Below are 24578 nucleotides of genomic sequence, written 5' to 3'. Positions count from 1 at the left end.
TAGACTTATCCAAGTGAGACTTGATAGATTTACCCTATCTACTAATTGGAATAATATAGATGACTTTCATCTCACAGCTAAAACCATAACTAGATCTGATCATAATGCTATTTTGCTTGAATGGAACTCTGGCAAAAGAGTGGTTTCCCCCTTCAGATTCAAAAACATGTGGCTCATGCACCAAGGCCTAAGGGATCTCATACATAGGTGGTGGAACAACCAGGTTTTGAGCTCTCCTATGATTAATATGTGTACTAAATTAAGAGAGATAAAAGTTAAAGGATGGAATAAGAACTCTTTCAGTAACATATTTGAAAGAAAAAAAGACTTAGTAGGGAAAGTAGAGAGAGTTCAAAACGAAACGGAAACAGATTATGAAGATGAGGAGCTAGGAAAATTAGAAAGGAACTTGAGGGAATAGTGGTTGAAGCTTTCAAAACAAGTAGAGGTTTTTTGGAAGCAAAAATCTAGAGTCCAATGGCTTGTTGAAGGTGATAAAAATACTAGGTTTTTCCACCAAGCTACGCTGAAACACCGTTACAGAAATAGGATTAGATCTTTAACCAAGGCGGATAGAACGATGGTGATGAAGGAAGATGACATCAACACTGAGGTTGTAAACTACTTTATGAACATGGGAAATCTCAATAATCTTGAGGACCTAGGAGATCTTGTTAGCCGCATTCTTCATCTGGTCTTTGAGGAGGACAACTTTGATCTCATGGCCATAGTAAGTAAAGAGGAAGTTAGAAGGGCAACCTTCTCATTTTAGGCCTTCAAGTCTCCTAGTCCTGATGGCTTTCTTTGCTTTCTTCCAAGAGTATTGGGAGATAGTGGGAGATGAGGTCTTCAATGCGGTTTGTCATTTCTTTAGAATGAAAAAGTTAGCCAAAGACTTAAACAATACTTATATTGCTCTGTTTTCCAAAAAGGACATGTAATATCCCCTCTAAATAAAGAAATGTAAGATTAAATCATAAATTATATCCCGAATTATTTATTAAGTAAATGGTCAATAAAAGATAACTATTACTCAATGTATAAGATCATTAAAGTCGCTAAATGAAACATGAATAATAAATTTTCCTAGCCACTTTAAATAAAGGGAAACATAATAATTACTAATCATTCTAAACTATTTTAAAGCCCACTTTATAACTAAGCACAATATTGAAAGATGGGCTCCCATACATGTCGGATGATGATAGGGCACGACTTATCTTGGGTGTTGATTCTATAACGCTAGTCGGGGATATAAGTAGCAAATTAAAAAGTATAGAGGAGGACCATCCATCGAATAAGATAGAATATAAAATAAAAAAACTATGCAAATAATACCTTAAGAAATAATCGAGATAAAAAGGTATAAGAACATTAGAGGAAGCCTTAACGGAAAATGGCGTCAGTAGATATACATTATTATGATACTTACACCGATCAACAAGGATCAGGTAAAACAAAGAAAAGAGTAATCATATTAAATGGTGAATGGGAAGTATTAAAAGGGGAACACATTATAAGTGATACTACTTTGCCACCTTGGCATAGAAAAAACAAAATCTACCACCAAACATACATTGTTATTAAACACATGTAAGGGATAAGACTAAAAAGGTAATAAAAAAAGAAATATAAATTCACTCAACTTTCCTCCCAAACACCCCAAGTGGAAACCTTAAGTAGGAATTGGATGAACATTATATAACGATTTCTACCAAATTTGTAGCTTTTCACAAATACCAATATTTATATATAAATTAATATATGGTGACATCATCATTAAGCTATGTAAGGGAATTATAAATGCATATTACAATTAAGAGAATATTAAAAATGTAAATAATTCTTTTTTAGAATAATTTCCAATATTAGTATTGTTTATTAGAAGAGAATCAGTTCTTGTATATGTTTATAGTAAATTAACATTGGGATTATTATTAAGAATAGACTCCAATACTATTATCATAAATAATTATTAAATAGGTTATTGTTAATATTATTCTCATTTGATTTTTGGTAGGAAGTATAGAATGTTATTTAAGGAGGAATTCTTATAAACCCAATCTAATGGATATTATTCCAATAGAGGGTAGGGGTCAGTGTTCCGTAAATATTTGTGAAACGGACTTGTACCTGTAAACATTGAGGGTGTCTATTGATGTCATCTAGGCAACTTGGATAACATCTCTATCTTTTGATCCAAAACTGAAATAATAACATCATTTTATATTGAAATAACTAATATGAACATTTCGATTAATTAAATAACCATCTATAATATTGAACCCTAAAAGGGGACATTACAGGAGAACCCTACTTTCTTGGCGGATTACAGACCCATAAGCCTATGCAATGCTGCTTATAAAATTATCTCTAAAGTTATGGTGAATAGATTTAAATCTATTCTGGATAAGTTAGTCTCTAAAGAATAAAAAGGCTTCGGCTTTGGAAGGAATATCGTGGATGCGGTAATAACTACTCATGAATTAATCCACTCTGTGGATTCTTAAGGAAAACCTCCTGTGGCTCTTAAACTTGACATCTCTAAAGCTTATGACAGGGTCAGTTAGACTTTCGTGGAAGAAGTTTTGAAAAAGTTTGGATTTAAAAGGAAATTCCTAAATATGATAATGTGCTGTGTCAAAATTACCAAGTATGTTGTTCTGATCAATGGGGCCCCTACTTGTTTCTTCTCATTGGGGGTTGGACTTAGACAAGGAGACCCGTTGTCTCTGTATCTTTTTATCCTCTTTGTAGATTGAATACAAATCAATCTTTAAAAGGTGTCAAAGCTGCTCCTAGACTCCCTCCCTCGATGCATCAACAATTTGCTGATGACACGGTTGTGTTTGGAGAAGTTCTTATATGTGAAGCGGAAAGATGGAAAGCTCTCCTAAATGATTATGCTACAATCCCAGAAAAAAATTTAACCTTAAAAAAAGTAAACCGTCATTCTTTAATACTAGGAGAGACATATAGGTTCAAATATCCTCTATTCTTAACTGTGAAACATCCTCTATCCCTGACATTTAGATGGGCCTTCCTTTCTCCCCTAACAAGCTTCCTATATCCTTCTGGAATAGCCTTGTGGAGAGATTCCAGTAAAAAGCTTGCAGGGTGGAAAGGGAAGCTCCTAAGTCTTGGAGGAAAACCTAAACTTCTTAAGGCTTGTCTTCAAAGCATCACTATATTTTTTATGTTTATGGCTATCATGCCAAGTAAAGTAGCAAACACTTTGGAAAAATACAGAAGACTTTTCTGTGGGCGGGTACTGAGGACAAATGGAAAATATCTCTTGTTAGATGGGAGAAAGTTTGCAGACCAGTTGCTCAGGGAGGTCTTGGCATTAGAAGATTTCAGAGAAATGAACTAAGCCCTTATAACTAAGATGAGTTGGCAGCTGATTGAAGGAAAAAACGAAGGGGCAAGTATAATTAGAGATAAATATCTACCCCATGACTCAGCTGGGACCTTCCTTGAAAGAACAATACTAATGGCAGCTCCTTCTTGGGAAAACCATCAACTAAACTAAAGGTGTACTCAGAAAGGGGAGCAGAAAACTAATAGGCAATGGTAGAAATACTTGCCTCTGGTCAGAATTATGGAAAGAGCAAAGACAATTGAAAGAGGTGTTCATGAACAATCCAATGATGGAATGTCTGAATAGAACAGTGGGTGAGAAGGTGGGGGATTACTTAGTCTGGGAAGGGGAAAATGCTAGATGGATTGACCTGATATTGAAGCTTTCTCAGATTTTCTGCCGTGCCCTCAACTGTTCTCTCCTAGATCTAAGGACAGATGGATTTGGAAACATACCAGTAATGGTTCCTTCTCGGTAAAATCAGCAGTCTTATCCTAAGACCCGAACGTGGAACCTGATCCTATTTTGAATATATTATGGACGCCTAAGCTTATGCCTAAGATCGACTGTTTCCAGTGGGCGGTTGCACATAACAAGATTCTAACCCTTGACACTTTATCCAAAAGAGGTTTCTACCTCCCTAACAGGTTTGTTCTGTGTGAAAATGATGAGGAGTCTATTGATCACATTTTATTAAAATGCAATATGGCTAATGATCTTTGGGTCTTGTGTTCCAATCGCTTCAAACTCAGTGGGCTATGCTGAACACGGTTAAAGAAATGCTATGGCTCTGTAAACTTTCTCCTTTAAACCAGCTAGTTATGTACAATGTATGGCTTCACATTGTGCCTACTATTGCTTGGACCCTATGGAAGGAGAGGAACAATAGGACTTTCAGGGAGGAGAGGGAATCAGAACAAGACTTATTTCATATAGTTAAAAGACTGGTTAGGGATAGTTTTAATGCTGCTACCTATCCTAAATGCACCCCCTTCGCTAATCTAATTGACTCTAGAGTGAAACAATATGGCATAAAACCTAATCAACTTGAATTGGACCAGTATATGGAAGAGAAAGGAGACAAAGTGGCACCCACTAGAATCAGACTGGTTGAAATGTAATGTGGATGGTTGCTCAAAGGGCAATCTTGGTATCTTTGGAATAGGTTTGGTGAGAAATAATAAAGGGGAAATGATTCATGGATTTGCTAGAGACATAGGAGCGAACTCTAATAATTATGCTGAGTGAATGGCTATGTGGCAAGCAATTAAGATTCTCCAAGAGCTTGGTGCTGATCATATCATAATGGAAGCTGACTCTAAACTCATTGCTGATATCCTCACTGGTAAGGTGACCTGCCCTTGGAAAATTCTGTGTCTTATGGAGGACTGCAAAATGTTATTTTTCTTAGGACTGCTACAGGTCTAATAGCACTGCCATAATGTTTGGTATGTGTTTTCCAAATGACAGCGTCCTCTTGTATTTGTATGAGGAATAAACCAAGAGAAGAGACATGTCTCTTCATGAGAGTTTATTCATCAATATAATTAATATAATGGCAAACTTAATTATAGTTGTGTATATATATACGTAATTATATAAATTTCTCTTTGATCTCACAGGTTTATCCTACTAAAGCTACCAAAACATCAACACTCGCTCTTAGCTAGGGAGGAGAAACACAGGACACATATTACACCATTGGTAATATTAGGTACGACAAATTTTAAAAAGATATCCACAATTTCAATATCACATATGATATCAAGAGTAATTCCCTTCAAAATATCAACATATGATATTCACCAAAACTCTGAGTAATGGTCTCCAAAATATCAAAACATGATATTCACCAAGTACACTGTGTAATGGCCTCTAGAACATCAATTTGCATTACATTCACCATGCTAAAAAATGTTTTTAAGGTATGTGCACACGCATTCTCATAATGTGTACCATATAAACATCCACCATGCAAAGTATAATCTATCATGATCTGCATAGACATCGTAAGATATCCATCATAATAGAAAATTATGTTGTTGTAAGATTGTCACCTTTCAATAACTTTTGCAAATACAAGTGATAATCATTTGGAAGTTGTCACTTCATGTTGTACATAAGGGGTAGGCCCATTAAATCATGCAATCATACGCATGATACCAAATGTTTACATGAAGTCAAAACTCCCTTTGATTCTAATTTGATCAAGATCTTTAAAGATAGTTGAAGCATATCCTCTATCCGCTTCTTTAAATGAATGTGTCAAACTCCCTCTGAACATCAATCTTCTAAGCCCTTTTACCTTTGAAGAAGTGTCACACTCCCTCTGAATTTGATATCAGTCTCCCTTTTCCTGTGATAATATTTTTTGGAGGAAAAGATTGTTACATAGCTCTTATATAATAAAAAGTAAGAAAGAGAGGCTACAATAGTACTCAAGGATAATAAATAGTTTGCATAATTATATAAGATCATTCCAAAAATATAGATAAATGTTTATACTTAGAACATATAAGCATCTATTCCATCTTTTATATATATGTATGTAACATATATATATATATATATATATATATATATATATATATATATATATATATATATATATATATATATATATGTATGTAACATATATATATATATATATATGTATGTATGTATATATATGTATATATGTTTCGTAATAATGCCACATATAAAAATATAAAGTGACCGATTTCACTAGTATTCATAAGAAATAATTTATACTTACTTCCAACCTTGGTAACATTATATCTCTTTTAAATATTGTGGGATTAAGATCCTCTTATATATTGACTCCCTTAGATTCAAAATATCAATAATATTTTAACTTGTTTTTAAAAACAACTGTAAGTAATGTGCTTTTTTCTCAGAACTGACTCTTCTCATCATCGCGTGTCTTCAAGACCAATTGGTTTATTGGATTCCACATCTCGATCTCCTTGAACCCATTTATTCATTTTATCGGGCTACTTAGGTTAGAAAGTTCAATGTTCTCTTTTTGCCGTATCGTGTATTTAGTCAGGGTCAGACATGGAAATGCTTTTAATGCCACTTGTGTTTTGTCACTCGCTTTGATTGCATATATGGTAATCTATGTTACAACTCCTGAACATGACTTTTTCATGCTATGTTGTTATGACTCCCTTGTGCTATGTTGTTATGGCTCCCTCATGCTATGTTGTTACATGGATGCTGTATAACTATTAAAACGATCTTGTCCAAACAATTTGCACTTACAGATCCCCCTTTCAACTTGTGCACATTGAGCTACAACAATCTTCACACTACATTGGTCATTTTTCCTTATTCCAATGGTAGACTTGATCTCTTGCGGTTGGACTATAATGGTCGCTTCCTCCCTTGAATGTTTCTAAATATCTTGACTTCCTTCCATCACCCATGTTTTGATATTTCTCTCAGATCCAATGCATTAATTGTATTGAATTGAAATAGAAAAGCAGAAGTATAAGCGAATGTAGGTTGGGATATATTCCCAATCACATATGAGAAGAGCATCTCGTTCCTTTCTTTCCACACACTATAACAGACGGTTTTTCATAACATAACAAAGACAATCTATAAAGAATTTTTCCCAACAATTATTGAACAAATCACTGAATTCCTTTTCATAGGACATTAACTGTTTTTAACTACCAACGAAATACTGAAATAACCATGTTCAACTGAGATAACTATATCAATGATCAATTGAAATAACTAGAATAGCGATTAACTGAAATAACTGTATCAATGATCAACTGAAATAACTAGAATAACGATTAACTGAAATAACTGTATCAATGATCAACTGAAATAACTAGAATAACGATTAATTGAAAAAACTCTATCAATGATCAATGGAAATAACTAGAATAACGATTAGCTGAAATAATTGTATCAATGATCAATTGAAATAACTAGAATAATGATTAACTGAAATAACTGTATCAATGATCAACTGAAATAACTAGAATAACGATTAACTGAAATAACTGTATCAATGGTCAATGGAAATAACTAGAATAACGATTAGCTGAAATCATTGTATCAATGATCAATTGAAATAACGATTAACTATAACTATCTTTTCTACATACAAATAAAGTAAATGCTTAACATGAAAAGAAGAAAAGAAAACATACAAGTAATATCTGGTGAGTCTTTATTTGGTTGTGCAAGCCTTGACTTTCGATAAGAGGAGAAGTATTGACTTAGGCTTAACCTCCCAATGTCAGACCATACTTATCTCCACACAATCTATTGAATTAGAAAGACCCTGCCTACCCTGGGATGGGGCTTGGGATACTTTTAGTCCAGCCACCTGAGCATTCTGGTGTTTAGAATGTCCGCGAAGTTATGGACAAACATGTCTAAATAACTAACACCACCGACATCAAGTGATCTTAGATGGCAAACATGCCTTTAAACGACCTTGGCTAAGGTTTTTCTGATGGGTTCAATGACCCGATCACCACCGTTGGACTTGACAACAGGAGAACAACAATGTGGACAAGCATGAGCTATGAAGTAAAATTATTTAGATTTATTGTATCATATTTGATTTCACTTCCATGTTATTGCAGATTCCATTTCACCTCTTCACCTTTTCCATGGCTATATAGTCGGTGAGTCCTAGGTGGTCGGAATCTGAGAGCAATCGGCTTTGTTTGCTGATTCATGAAAATTATATATTTCCAGCTTTTCACAATTTATGATTTGAGGGATCATATTCTTTAAGACTTGAAGACATAAATATCATTTGGTTCTGATTTCTAGTGGCAAAAATAATTCATGATTCCATGTCATGGATATTTTACTATGATTTATGGTAAACAACTCCTTGATGTTAATTAAGTGTGATGAATATAATCTGCAGCTTACTGTTATGGAAATTGAAATGCAATAACAATTGTTAATGGGATTATAGCAATATTTGGAATTGATTAACCACATGACCTAGTATAATCCGGAAATGTCTGGAGTCTTGCTAGATGCTTATGTAACAGCTCTTCTTCGAAATGCTTTCCAGGCATAACCATTGTGTGTAAAAAGAAATACAACTTCAACAAGGAAGGAATATCATAAGGCCGATTGTAACAAGAATGGCACTGTTATAAAACACAGAAGTATTGATTGGTAGAAGAAGGAAGTCGGGAATGAGAGGAACGCCAAATAAAAATGCCGAGTGTTTCAATCAATTTCAAGTAAGAAAGATGAAAAAAATAAAAAAAAGATGGAAAAAGATTTGAAGGTTATAATTCAAAAAATAATTATGGTTTATATTTATCTACATGCACATAGATATAATTATGGGGTGACATCATACTATTATAAAAGAAATAATAATATTATGGTGTCATCTTATTTTTATATCTATGTATATACATAGGTATTAATTATAATTATGTGATGGAAAGGTCAATCAAAATCCTTTGAGGTACATAATATATTTTATTTAAATTATTTTATGTTTTAAAATGTTTGCTTAATGGCTCATGCGAGTCCTTCAATTATATCCTAAAGTTCAAGTTGCTAGGTCCTCACTAAGGCAATTTAAGGTCATACCTGTCTTCCTGATGATTAAACTAAGCTAGTATCCCATTCCGTTGATCCCGTTTAGCAATGCTTCCCCCCTTCATCTTCTCCTGTAATCACTCGTGCAACATTTCCATGATAATAACAAGTTCCATAATAATTTTCATATTATCATTTAAAAGAATATAATTATTAACCATAATTCCAAAATCAAGCAACTGATAAACTTCACATGACAAATAATGGATAATGACCATCTTTATTAAACAATTAATACAATGGGTATAAATAACTACCTAGTTCACATGATTAGGAAAGAAAAATCCGTTCAATCCAACGGCTACATGCAAATTTAAAATTAGGTCAAAATTTGGGATGTAACACACACTCCTCATTCTAAAAACGTTTGATCGGAGGAGCCTTGCTGTGATATTCAAAACAATTTTATCAAGTAGGGTTTTCCGAATTTCAGTTTCCATACATAGATGATGCATTGGTTGGAATTTGTAATCTATATCTCCATACAGATCCTTCCCTTTTGCAAAATTATTGGTGTTTATTTCTTCTGATACATTTGCTGTTTGGCTCTGATACCATGTTATTTTTCTTAGGACCGCTGCAGATGTAATAACACTTCCATATTGTCTAGTATGTGTTTTCCAAATGGCAGTGTCCTCTTGTATTTGTATGAGGCATAAACCAAGAGAAGAGACGTGTCCCTTCATGAGACATGTCTATTCATCAATATTATTAATATAATCACAAACTTAATTATAGTTGTATATATATATATATATATATATATATATATATATCTCTTTGATCTCCTAGGTTTATTCTACTAAAGCTACCAAAACATCAACACAAAAGAAAGCTATCTACGTTCAAGAATGTCAAGATAAAACACATTTGAGGGAAGTTAATGGCGCTGCTGATTTCTTGGCAAATCGGGGCCTAGGTTATTCTGAAGGAAGATATGTGTCGGGTATGAACTTGCTTGAGGAACTCCAGATTATTTTAATTAATGATAATATTTAAACTTTTTAAGTTTGGGCAAGAGAAAGGATAAGAGAATCTTTTATTTGTTCTCTATGAAGGATATTGAAAAGTATTTAAGTTCTATATGGCATGAGGTAAATAATTTACCTTTGGCAATTTACAAGTGGTGGAGTTTGAAAAAAGGCGCCAAAGATATTTCCAAAGGGTTTGGAAATATTTTATTATTAAGGTTAAGGCTTCTCCTAATTCTAGAATGGGTGTCTATCTTTGGAATTATGAAATATTTTACTTGTGAAGTGCGCTTCAACCCTTACCATGCTTCCTCGCTAAACTTCTTGCATAATGGGAAAAGATAAATGTGTTGTTCTTTTTATTCTCTTAAAGGTAGTACTGCTAGTGGTGACAATCCCCCGCTCCACCAGGGGCTGATTTTTGTGCTTTACCATAATTTTTTTTCACATAGCCTTTCTTTTAATAGAAGTTTGACTTTTAGGAAGAAGGATGTTGGCACTAGTTCCTCTTTGAAAATTGAAGAAGTTAACTCCTCTCCCTTGAAGGATAACCCCTTGAAACCTAACACCTCTGCTCAAAAAGGTGGTAGTAAGGAACCATCAAGCCCTAAAGAAGACAACCCTAAAGCTCTTTCCCTCGAGGCATCCCTTCTGCTAGAAACCCCACCCAAAAGGAAGAAGTCGCCTCAAATTCTTTTTCAAGGCCCTACCCCCAAACGCAACAAAATGGACAGGGAAATTATAGACATGGATAAACAAGGGTATGAGGAAGAGGCCGATAAAGGTGATAATACTAGGACAATGGGGAAAAACTAGGAGTTTGTTGATGCGTGTTTTATGACCCACGAAACAGTAGAACAAAATATCAACATATCTTATCCTCTCTTGAACAAAGTCTCGTGTATGCTATGATTGCTAGAAGATCATATGATGACTCCAAGGTTCCTTCAATGCCAGGTCTTGATTGTGGATAAGCTCGGCAGTTGATGTGATTCGCTGATAATCACAAGGGGTCTTACGTATGTTTACTCAGATTCATTTCATACCATACTAGATGTGGGAGCTATCTTAAGTTTTTGCAATGAAGTACTTTTTGGATTTTCACGAAATATATAGAAATGAAATGGGATAGGGTTTACAGATTCTAATCTATTCCTAAGGGAAGTGATGACAATAAATGGTATTCTAGTTGACAACTTCCTTAATTTACCAAGTTTTGCTTTGCCAAGTTATACTACAACTACACGTGAACTGGTGCAATCTTCTAGGGTTATGCTAAATATTTTCATACCACCACATACACCATCATAAAGAACAATGTTTATGAATGATTGAAGTTAAACATATGCATGAAATGGGTTCCAGCTAACTTTGCACAACTATTTAGAATCACTAAACGTCAAAAGTATGAACCAGAGGAATTCATCAGTACACCATCACATTCTCCATTGCAATCATAACTCTTTAACTAAGCTAAAATTAATCTAATTGAGGGAATTTGAGAGAACAAGCAAGCACCAAGACACATCAAGTATTCACCAAGCTTCAACTCTATTATCTTAGTAGCTTGTAGCAACAATCTCAGAAAATCCTCCTTTTGCAAATGAGGAGTGAGGCCTTTATATAGGTCCTCGATTACAATGGGTGGCCTAGATGAAGACAATAATCCATGACCTAGATTGTGCCACATCAACCCTAATTAGGGCTAGGGCAAAGAAAAGGAATTACATTAATGCAAGATGGAATCCACTACTATAGTGGGTAATAAATGCCCACTATGCATGCTCGCTTAAAAAGAGAGGGGTGTTATAATTGTCCACTATGCATGTCTATTACTCAATAAATGCTCAGTCTTCCTTGAGTAGATTATTCTGGATTCCATTCCCAAAATGTAGAGAAGTTTGACTTGGAGAACTTAGACTCCTCAATAAAGATAATTGGGTGCCACGAAAATATGATGGATGTCATGTAAGCTTGATTCCTTCCAACTAGGTCATTTTGCAACTAAGATCCAACTTTTACTGACTTTTTTGAAAATCTCTCCTCGAACATTCCCATCTTCCATGTACCTACTTGGAAATTTATCACCCTAAAATGGATTGGAATCCCTTGTTGACGATAATGTCACACAAATTTGTCATATTGAACTGCCTTTGCCATGTTCTTGGATTTTTTGGATTTGAACTTTGAACGCTTGGGACTGAATCACTCGATACTTGAATGTCTTTGATGCTAGGACTAGAATTTGGGACTTGAGCGTCTTTCTTGAATTTCTAGAACTGGTGTTTTCTCCCCCTGCAAAATAGAAATAAGCAATGTAAGAATCATGCAAGAAAATTCAAAATAAAACATACAAACCAGTTACATATTCTCTATCTCTTCAAAGATATTTAGCCAAATTTTCATACTTAGCCAAATTTTATCTATTCCTTGCAATTTATTTCATGAACTAGAAATTTTCCTACACTTAGCCATTTTCATAGCCATTTTCATCTTTCCACGAAGGAGAAATTTCCAACACTTAGCCATTTTTCTTCCACGAAGGAGAAAGTTTTCAACACTTAGCCACTTTTTCATCCATGGAGGAGAAATTATCCAACATTTAGCCTTTTTTCCCATGAAGGAGAAATTTCCAACAATTAGCCATCTTTTCGTGATGAAGGAGAAATTTCCAACTCTTGGCCATTTTTTCATGCATGGAGGAGAAATTTTCCAACACTCGGCCTTTTTCCCAATGAAGGGGAAATTTCCAACACTTAGCATTTTATTCTTCCTTGGAGGAATTGCCAACACTTAGCCATTTTTTCTTCCATGAAGGAGAAATTTGCAACCCTTGGCCCTTTTTCCTTCCATGAAGGAGCAATTCCCGACACTTACTCATTTTTCCAAGATTTCTAATTTTCTTGCCGGTGGAAATTTTGAGTGGCTATGGATTTTGTCCACGATGGAAGAATGCCGCAACAACCATTTTTTCTCCAAGGAAAGATTTTTGAGTGATCGTGGTTTTTGTCCATGATGGAAGAATTTTGCAACAAAACCATTTTTCTCCAAGGGAGGATTTTTTGAGTGATTATGGATTTTGTCCATGATGGAAGAATTCGGTGACGACAATTTTTCGTTAAGGCAGGATTTTTTGAGTGATCATGGATTTTGTCCATGATGGAAGAATTTCATGAGTATCATTTTTCTCCAAGGCAAGATTTTTCGAGTGATCATGGATTTTGTCCATGATGGAAAAATTTTGCGACAACCATTTTTCTCCAAGGTAGGATTTTTTGAGTGATCATGGATTTTGTCCATGATGGAAGAATTTCGCGACAATCATTTTTCTCCAAGGCAAGATTTTTGAGTGATCATGGATTTTGTCCATGATGGAAGAATTCCATGACAACCATTTTTTTTCAAGGCAGAATTTTTGAGTAGTTATGGATTTTGTCCATGATGGAAGAATTCCGCGACAACCATTTTTCTCCAAGGTAGGATTTTTTGAGTGATCATGGATCTTGTCCATGATGGAAGATTTCAGCGACAACCATTTTTCTCCAAGGCAGGATTTTTCGAGTGATTATAGATTCTGTCCATGATGGAAGAATTTTGCGAGAACCATTTTTTCTGATGTTTTGTGCCTTTCCACTTTTGGATATTTCAAGTTTGATTCCAAACTTAACCATTTTCTGATAGACTGCCTTGCTTGCTCATTCTTTTGGATATAGAAATTGATACCCTTTTGTCTCCTTATCAACTAGAGCTCACTTGTTGCCAAAATAGACTTGACAAAAATAGATGTACTAAAAATAGTAAGTTGTTCCAAAGTCAAAATAAGGTCAATCTGGGAGGCAGGGAAATTTATTAAAAATAGAATTACTAAAAATAGTATTTCAAGACATTCAATTCTCAAACAAACAAACAATTTCCATTCTGAGTGCCATATGGACAACACTTTCTAGACTTTGCCAATTTTACCAATTCTCATTTGAAAGAGGGGACCATAGAAGACCGAGCCCAAGACTAACAAGAGACAAAAGGGGGTCCCCATTTGCAATGGGGCGATGGTGTGAAAATCTCACAACAGAGTCCAGTTCTGCAGAAAGGAGGTCGGAACACCTCTGTAAGAAGAAAGAATTGACTATGAGGGAGAACAAAAAGGACATGAAAATTGTAGAAGAGGAATTTAAGTACTTAGAAGCTCAAACTGAAATGTATGATGACAGTGAGGACACAGACTCAGAAGATGAAGAGTATGCTGAAGGAGAGGAAGAGAGTTATGATGGGGAGGACGAAGACACAAAAATGGAGGAACAGGAGGCACACAGTGAGCTGGACTTGGGCATGGTTAATCTAGGTCAGGAGAATCCCACCAAGGACAAAGCCCAGAAACAGGGGAATCAGAACTACAACGTGGAAGAGGTGGATAAGGTGAAGACTGAAATGGATGTACTGCAGGAAAGGATAAAGGAGATGGAATCCAATTTCACTAGCTGTTTGGATATTCTGCAGAGCAAAATTGCCTCCTTGGACAAAATGTACAAAGAGGCTATCACTAAGATTGAGCTGGGAGTCATGGCCTCTACCCTGTGCAAAATTCAACGTGAGATCTTTGAAAAAACTGTTCTTGGTGTTGTCACTGGCAGAAGCAAGATGAGAAAGGCAAGAAAGGCAAGGGAAGTGGGTACAGGCAACAAGGAAGATGACCAGGGAGTTGTAGGCATCACCGACTGGCAGAATGAACTCTAGCAACAGGAGAAGGATTGAAATGCTATCAAGCAGCCTTGGTAGTTCTGTTGCCAGTTGGTTTTTGCTCTTTATGGCTCTCTGTGGTTTCAGATATGTTTATGTTTTTAAGAACAATCTGAACTTCATTACGATGTTTAAGTCTGGTAACTGTTACAACAAAGGACTTTGCTGGCTCAGATCTATGATTTCCTTGAACAGTTCTCTTTTTGTTTATAGTGTGAAGGATCATAGTGTTGTTTGGTTTGGTTTGGTTTGCTTTTAGCTGTTTTTGATAAATTTTGTTGGAGGTATAGGTTACTTTTCTGGTTAATGATGCTCTAGCCTGCTGCTTGGCTGTAATGGCCTAGGGCAGTGCTAATTCTCTGTAATGGTTCTACGGGTTCAGGGCCCTTTCTATGCCTTCATTATCAAAAACAATTGTTTTGTTTAGAAACATTGTCCTGTGATCTCTTATAAATAGAGCTTTTCGTCTCTATTGTGGATATTTAATTTTAATAACATGGTATCAAAGTTGGCCGTTGGAGTTCTTTAAGATTTGGTGAAACTTTTAAGTAAAATTCACAGCTCCTACCTTTTGTAGTACCAATGCCCAGGGTTTTCACTGGGTTTTCTTTAATCAAATTGAGTTTTTCTTTTGAAGGCAAGCAAATTCAAGTACTTTTCCTTGCAAAGAAATCATGGTTTTCTTTCATAGCGTGTGCAAGGAATTTTTGCAACAAATCACTACTATTTTTTGGAAAACCTTGTGCTTAAACATGTCTAGATCTCACATTCTCTGTTTTCGTCAGGAGTTTTGGCGACAACTTTGGTTTCATGCAATTTCTGGGTGTCGCGATCTGTTTTTATAACCCACATGATCTCTTTTCTGCTCCGTTTTTAGCCGCATCTTCTGTGAAAGAAGTTTTTTGCACTATATTTGGTTTGCGTAAGCCTCCAAGGAAGTTTTTTTGCCACGTTGGGCCCTTTACGATCCTGTTTTCAAGTTTGGGACTCTATGACTTGCACGCCTTTGGCTCTGTTTTTTCTGCTATCTACTTCTGCAGCTAAGTTTTTTCTGCAACCTTTTTTGCTGTATTGAACAGTTTTGTTTTGCCTGTGGGGAGGACTTGGATGCTTGTTTCTTTCTAAGGATTTAATTTTCTTTTGGTTTGCAAGAGCATATCTGGGTTTTATAATTTTTTTAACAAATAATTACTTGGGTTTTGTGCCATTTTTTCCCCCAAATTCATAATTTCTAAAAAAGGGTCCTTTACTGGAGTTCATCATTGGTTTACATTCTCCGGTTTTGCTTTTCATTCAGCACTTAGACTATCAGTTTGTACATTTAGAGCAGTCAACGTGGAACTACTGCTCCACACCAAGTTCTACCATCAAGTTAATCTTTTATAATTTTTTGCCAAAAAATTATGTCTAGGTTTCATATTTTTTTTCCTAGAAAAACTATTGTATGGCGATAAGTAGGAGATACTTTCCATAGCAAGTCAAAAACTAGTTTTTAAAATTTTTCTTCAAAAGCCATTTTTGGGTTATGTTCAGATTTTCTCCTAAAAAATATTTCAATTTTCACCTTAAAATTGCTTATGGGTTTCCTGATTTTTTCCAAAAAACATGACTGGTGTTGCTAATCTTAGGGTTTCTTGATTTTTCCCCGCAAAAAATCATCAAAGGGTTTGACGTTTTTTTCCACAAAAAATGTGGTTTCTTGTTATCAGTTTTTTGGTTTGTAGTGCTTATTTGAAAAAGTATGATGATCATTGAGGGAGAGTATTAAATAATGTAGTGTTTCTTTAATGGACATCGTAGTTGCTTTGGTAAGTTTCTATTTCTGTGTTTATGAATGATTGTTTCGTTTAGAAATGTTGTTTTGTAATATCTTATAAATTGACCCTTTTGTATCCATTGCATATATCGAATTATAATAACAGATAAGGCCAGCCTAATAGTTAGTTGAAGTAGTGGCCATGAATTCCATTTTCTTGAAGAATAAGGAAATATGAGCAGATGAGATATAAATCCTACTTCTTGTACAGATCTACAATAGGTCATTTGCTCAAGGTTTCATAACTAGTTATTAGATATGTCATAGGTTGGTGTCACATTTAATGTGGAAAATTCAAAATATCCTAGCAATTACATGGGAGGCTTGCATTTTGAAAAGTCCATATACATGTAATGTTTCCAAAGTGCTAATTAGGTTTTTATTTTTGGTTCTTTACTGCCCAAAAGCCATAATTTCTCATTGCCATTTTGTTGACATTGATGAGATTTTAAAAACAGGAAAATGACACGGTGGTGCTTAAACATGCAAGATTTGGAATGACATGAAGCAAAAAATGCAAGAGTAGAATACACAGTTTCCACAAAAGTTACAATACATCATTTATTTAAAAGAAAGACTGAACTAGATAAATAATGTATCTATTGTTTCAGTCTTAAGACCACATTAGTGAAATACTGGATTCCAAATGAATTGTGATATCGACTTTGTATAGGCAAGCTGACTAGGAAGGTGTTTACAAATAATAAATGTGGGATAAAAGTTTTGATATAACGGTACCATTCATAATGTTGAAAAAGGTAAAACTTCTTCCTTTAAGGGTACATTGCGGGGACAAAAAATAAAAAGTGGTTCATGGACAGTAAAAAAGTAAAACATGTAATGATGATATCTGGAAATTTCACCCATATTCCTTTGTTAAAATGCTGCTTTTTGGCCTCTGAAACCAATCCAGGTTTAAGCACAAAGTCAATCATGAAACTCTTTTTTTTTTCTTTTAGTTTTTAGTGCTGGAAAAATTAGATTGCCTTTTGCAGAAATAGGATCTAAGGGATCTAGAGGCTTTTCAATAATTAAGACTCTTGAAGATATGCTTTAGCCACTCATCAATTTTAGTTTTTTGTAAATATAGTTTAGATAACATAAAGTTGTTATTTTCCTCTCTCTGTTCAAAAAGCTGATCTGAACCTTTTAATAATATATTTATTACAATTTCTCCTATAGGTAAATGAGATTGCCTGGGATACAACTGGAGAGCTTTTCTTTCTTACAACAGGAAATGGTATGATAGACAAAATTTCTGTTTTATGACAATGTCTTTGGCAATTTCATTTTTCTTGTAGATGGAAACGACTGACACAAATTTACACTGTTTTAATTGCCTATTAAGTATAATTCTAGCTTGAAGGGAAGATGCTTTTGTCATATTTTATCTTTCCCTTTTCTGTTTTTGCTATTAATTAAATTAGTATGTGCAATAATGTTTTAAATTCAAATATGTCATGTTAGACAATTGGTGCAGCTTTCCACTTCCTCACACCACATTAAGACCTTCCCAACCACATGCAACTCCATGGCACACATCATTTTATGGCCTCATAAAGGGTTGTTTTAGGTCCACAAACAATCCCCTTCAAAAAAGACTACCTACCCTTGAAAATGCCAAAATGGAGAAAATGTGATAAGAGAAACGTAGAAAACAAAATCATATGTTTTTATAGGTTGAATGGCCTCATTATTTTAGGGTTTGAACGAAAAGCAAGAAAAAAACTTTATTTTATGTTTTGTAAGTCACAAAATGTGATTAGGCCTTTGATGTGCTTAGGTATGCACATGATGTGCATTGCGACTTGTGTATGCACATTGGATGTGCATCTAGGCGTATCCATAGTGTTGGATGTACATCTTGGGTGCATTCAGACTGGACACCACCACACCCGATGTGTACTACTAGGGTATGCATCTCGTAGCTATGTATCATTTTCTTTTTGATATCAATTTATATTAATTTTGATATTTATTTACTTTAGTGATACATGACGATGATTATGTGGCTTTTCTTCTTGGAGGTTTTTCGTGATTTCTACTACATGCATAGGAGCTCCTATAGTTAGTTGAAAGTCCACTTGTGTGATTGCCAACTAGGGAATTAGAGACTGGGGTGGATCAATCGCAAATGGGTTGCCAAAGGAAAAATTATTTGCATATATCAAAAGCAAGAGGAATAAATAGTGCGGCCAAGAAATCTAGGTCAAAATCTTATCCTTTGGTGAGTTAAAGGTTTTGCAGGTGGCCTATAGAGCCACCCTTGAATAGCCGAGTAGTGAGTTACTCATATCATATGTGGCAAATCTCAAAAAGTTGAGTTACTCTTTACATCTATGAATGTAGAGTCCATACTTATTCTAAGTGCATCACTTTGGCAGTGAAAAATGTTGAAGATTTGTTGTACGTATGCCTTCTCACACAATCAAGCAAATTATGCAGGGATGCCAAGGGATTGAGATCAGTGCCAAAGAATATTGATTAAGATTCTTGTGTTCCATAGCTTTACTCGATCTTAACTGAGGTCGAGGGGCAAGAGGCTAATACACAGGACTAGTGTAGTGTAGGTAGTGTTGGTCATATTGATGGTAGTTGTGGTTTTAGTGAATTAGTTGATGATGTTGATACTCTTGATGAAGAGCAATATGATGATTTATTTTCAATTTTTTTGTGTAGTTTTACAAACATACATATTATTTTTCTTTTTTGATAATTGACATTTAATTATCAATTATCAGCTATAGTTTTTGTATACATACAGAGCATAGAACCCAACTGCAACAAAACCTTGGGAAAAGAAATTGAAAATAGTTAAAGCTAGAACTCTAATCTGAACTAGCAACTTGGAGAAAAACCATGTTCTTATATGCATTGGGATAATTATGCATGCACAAAATAACATGGCTACATATTGTTGGAGGTTGTCCCTGCAATAGAAATATTTATCTTTGGACGTTATTATTGTTATGGTCACCTTCAGCTGAAGAGGACACTTCGATTAAATTGTAATATTAAAAGTAAAGACATGTGTCATTCATCATGTGTTTAGGCATGGAAATACGAAGAGTTGTGTTTGTGTTTGTAATACAGAGTTATATTGTTGGGAATTGAGGAGACCTTCGGTTGGAATGGGAGGAGTCTCTCTTTAAGTTATATATATCGCATCGAGCGATAGGCATTGTACACTTTTGTTGTGTGTGGTTGGGTTTTTCCCTTTATTCTCGAAGGGTTTTCCCAGGATATATCTATGTGTCCCTTGTATCTGATTTGGTTTTCCTTATTGCTGTTTATCTCGGTTTTTTGGGCTAAATCCAACATGGTATCGGAGCTAGGTTTTGGTAACAGCAAAGAAAGAAACTTATGCATTGGATATTCTCCCTCTGTTGCATGTATATATTGTGTTAAGGGTTTAATCCTTGTTTTCATTCTGATTATCGTTTTCATCTCGTTGCATTCTTGGGCACTGTATTGAATTATTTAATGGCATTGACATTGTTAGAAATCTCATTGTATGTCGAGTTTCCAGCCCTTTCATTTTGCTCATCATAGGAATTTAATTTTTCCAAGAATCGATTGCTAACAAACCTTATGATTCTGATTTGTTTTGATTCCACGAGCATTGTTTTTTTGATATCTTCTCGAAATCGGATATATGTAGGAGTCATATCCTATTTTAGTTTTTTTTATGATTGTTTGTAGATGTGTATAATTTCTTATTGTTTCTATTGACCTTGTGTCTGATTCATGCTCAGATGGAAATATCTAGAGATAATAATTGTTTATGCTTGGATAAGAATATTTGGAGATAGTAATCGGAAAAAGAGGGAAGTCAAAGCAACTTGGCATTCGATATTCGATAGAAACTGTTTTTACTTTTGATGTATTTAGTGGAAAATAAATATAGCGATAAACTATTTTTAGGCATAGCGAGGAGCATGGTAGAATACCATTCTTTTGTAATGTAAATATAAGTATGTGTTCTTGTGTAACATCTTTTCTTTAGTTTTCCGTAGGAAGTATTTCTATATTTTCGATGATAAATAGTTTTTTTAATCATTTGTTGTGGAGCTTTAAATTTATGTCTACCATTGTCTTTTGTTTTCCAAAAGGCAATCCAATGTTTGCCACAAATATCTAACATGATTTCAGAAGCAGAGTCAGGGTGTGTGTAATGTCCCCACTATTAGGGTTAGTTTGGGACAAGTAATACTTGCGAGATAATGGTTAGAACTTAGAATCACAACAATAATAAAACTAACTATATAATTTTGCTCTCTAACTTAACCTTAATCTTAAGGACGTTTCCAGGTCGGACTTCCTAGCTCATAGCTACCTCACCGGCTTCCTGGAAGTGCACCCCTTAAGATTCTTCTTGGACGGGCATCCTCTATCCAAGGCCAATCACATATGCATATGTTGACAACACCAAAATATTCTAGCACATTGATTCTCGGCCATGGTGTACAATGAAGATCTTAATATCTCACATGCTCCATGCTTCGAGGGCACATTAATATCAACCACGACAAACAATGGAGATCTTAATATTAGACATGCTCCATGCTCCAAGTCCACATTGATTCTCAGCCATGACGGACAATGGAGACCTTAATATCTCACATGCTCCATGCTTCGTGTGTCATTAATATCCATGTTGCTAATCCCATAGGTTAACACAATATTATCCACAAGTATGATTCATTAATATAAATAAATTCATAAACATAATCCATAAACATACCTTTCTTACCTCTTTTCTTGGTCCATGTGGCTCTATCCTTAGTTGGCCCTTAAATGAATTATTCCTTCTAGAATTATCTCAACTCTAAATTTACTTTCTAAAATTCTTCCTTTTCTAATTATAAAGAAAGGACAGAATATACTTTTTTTGTTTCTTCTTTTCCAAGAGTCACAACCTTGCATAATACAAATCCTTTGAAAAGTCACAACACTTCATAGTTATAATCTTTTCACAACACTTCATAAACTAGTATAGATATCTTAAATAAATCTATTTAAAAAAATGCCGATAGATATCCACTAGAAAATAATTATAATTTAATTTACTACATCAAAAATTATTTAATTTCTTTTATCTCTATTTATTTAGTTTTTTTACTAACTTAAACTTTTTATTTTAATTTCTAAAAAAAATGATGATTTATATCTTCAAATATTATAATTTAAACGAATATTTTATATGGCATTTATTAAATTATTTTAGAGAGTATATTCTATTTATAATAAGATTTAAACTTTTGACATGTAGATGGTTGTCAAATTTAACTTAGAAGAATAAAAGTTAACATTATTACGCTCACACCATCCCACTCCCCCCATTCTGCCATTGTAGAATGCCTATCGGCATTAATAAAATCCTTTAGAAAAGTCCCAATACTTCATAATCACAATATTTTTGAAAAGTCACAACCATTCATAATTATGACCCTTTCGATATAATTGATACTTTTTCAGAAAGTCACTTCCTCATTTTCTTCATATTACTTTCCTCTTCCATTTTTCCTTTTTGAACTCCTATCTTCTCAAAATAAACTCTCCTCCTTTTTATATCTTAATTTTAAGTAGTCATATCTATTTGCTAAACATCTCTTGACTTTTCATTAGATTTAGTTAATTTATATTATTCTATGTTATATTATTTATTCACTTACTGATTTGTATTTATTATTACATACTTTCTACAATATTGTCTTTTGTATTCAATTTTATTTCTTTATTTACTCATTGAAATATTATTATTTTATTATTATTTAAAATATCATACTAATATTTATTTCATTAATAATATTGATTAAATTATAATTAATTTCCTAGTTTTATATTTTAGTATTAATTTTAATATCTTTATTATCATTATTTATTTAATAACATTGTATTATCTAATTATTATTAAAATTCTATCTTAAAATGGGAATATGACTGCATGGGATAGAGAAGATGAGCAACAAAGGAGTACACAAGAGAGAGAAGTTGGGCGAGGATGGAGTGCACGCGAGAGAGAAGTTGGGCGAGGATGGAGTGCACGCGAGAGAGAAGTTGGCCGAGGATGGAGTAAACGGGAGAGATAAGTTGGGTGAGGATGGTGTGCATGGCAGAGAGCTCTATCCTTGATTACACGTTTCTTCTGATGCTTCCGATGAAGATATTAAGAAAGCATATTGAGTTTATGCTCAAGTTTATCATCCTAACAAATATCAGTCTCACCAGATGCAAGATATTGCTACAGAGAACTTCCAAAGAATACGTGAAGGATATGAAATTTTGAGTGAAGAGCGGAAGAGACAAATTTTCAATATCTATGGTACGAAAGGCTTAGTGTCAGGGGTGGAACTGGGTCTGAAACTAAACACATTAGAAGAAATTAAGGCAAAGTTTGAGAGGATGAAGCAAAGGTAGGAAGAATAAAAGTTCACAGCGTATTTATTGTTATTTAGTTTTTGTTTGGTTAGCCTCAAGTCTCCACTTGTTTGCTCGAATCCTTGGCTCAGATTTGTATTAGCATTGAGCTTTGTATTTCAATTGTCTTTTGTCTTTTCTTCTATCGTCTCTGTTTCTGGCAGTTGTTTTGCATATATCATTTTTGTTGTCTACAAAAAGGGGGGCTTTTGTGTCACGAGGCTAAATCATTAATTTAAATTTGTATTTATTATTTAAAATATGAATAAATTGATATAGTTCATTGATATTAATACTAAACACTCTAATGAACAATAATCTAATTACTAATATCAAAGGATAATATTAATCTATATAGAATCAATAATAAATAGTTATATATATATATATATATATATATAATGAATCAAAAGCTATGCATTTAATATTCATTATTACTAATAAGCATTTTGGGTTTTAAAATATTTGATTGAGAGGGGCAACTAGAAGTTGCGACCCATTTCAAAAGGCAATGCCTATTTCCACATAGGCACATATTAAATGCCAAAGGCACAAACAACATGAGGAGAGGAGTATATTGATTGCCACTTGGTCAAGCGTGCAAAGTTTTGGAAATTGGACATATTAACAAATTTGTAGGTCGGGCTCTTTACAACACTGTGATCAGCCATCGAGGAGGACATCAGGTATGAACGACATCGTACTCGGGGCTCATGAGATTGGCAAGTTGCAAGGAAGGCATATAAACGATTTCCCATTCAAATGATCATGCATGACGCCAGACTTTGACTTGAGTGGCATACCCATCACATGCAAGGTGAGTAGATAGAAGAGATTGTGGTCGTAGTGCCCCCATCACCGTTGGCTAAGGTAAGTGCGTGCAATGGTAGTGTAGGAACTCTTAATTATGTGAAGTAATGTTTGTTAAATATACTAAGGAATATATGGATGTAAGATCATATTTAGTTATTTTGTAATAGTACTAGTACTAGTACATAGTAATAGTATTATTATTATTTTAGTTTATATAATTTAAATGTAAGAATTCTTAGGAGTATAATTAGGATTCTTATAATTAATAATTGTTATATTTTAGTAAGAATATAGATTAGAAATAGATATATTTAGATTGCATTATTAAGATAAAGAATGGTAAGGAATAATGATTGATTTATATGTGCAAGATGTAGTGGGTTTGGTAGACAAGCCTAGTAGACCTTAACGATACTCCCTTCAAGGAGAAGGCTAAACTAATCAAGGGTTGTCCTAGGGAGCGCACAGGGTCTTTATAGAGGATTGTGAAGCTAGACTTGAAAGGTAGTTTCAAGGAGGAAGGCTAAATAATTGAAGACCATTCCTTAAGACATAGGGGATCCTCTTAGAGGGTTAGGAAGTTTGACTGAAGAATCTTTAAGATGTGTAGAAATAATGACATAAATTAGAAATGAATTTAATAGTCTATTTTGGTAATGAATTCTATAGGTAAAGTTGTCCTAACGAGTGGGGACATTACAATGGTATCAGAGCATAATCCTAACATCCTGTGTAAATTAGTAGTCACACATTAGTGCACCTAAGAACAATGGCAAAGGAACTAGCCCAAGAATTGAGAAATTTCATGGAACAAATTAATGAGAGATTTGAAAGCTCCAATAAAATGCTACTCGAAGCG

The 24578-nt window shown here is 34.2% G+C and overlaps 1 protein-coding gene across 3 annotated transcripts in view; it reads left to right on the top strand.

Moving 5' to 3' along the window:
• TEX1 (Transducin/WD40 repeat-like superfamily protein) overlaps positions 1-24578 on the top strand; it is a 153685-nt gene that overhangs the window by 72623 nt on the left and 56484 nt on the right. For all 3 annotated transcript variants that reach the window (XM_089833395.1, XM_089833389.1, XM_089833380.1), the window contains exon 6: positions 17669-17726. In XM_089833395.1, coding sequence (XP_089689521.1) covers positions 17669-17726 — 58 coding nt within the window. The remainder of the gene's footprint in view (positions 1-17668; positions 17727-24578) is intronic.

Source organism: Cupressus sempervirens, chromosome 1, assembly GCF_028749045.1.
Source record: "Cupressus sempervirens isolate cs-2001-9-10 chromosome 1, ASM2874904v1, whole genome shotgun sequence".
NCBI classification, from domain to species: domain Eukaryota; kingdom Viridiplantae; phylum Streptophyta; class Pinopsida; order Cupressales; family Cupressaceae; genus Cupressus; species Cupressus sempervirens.
Note: the sequence above shows the minus strand (reverse complement) of the source record. Positions and strands in the feature narration are given on the sequence as shown.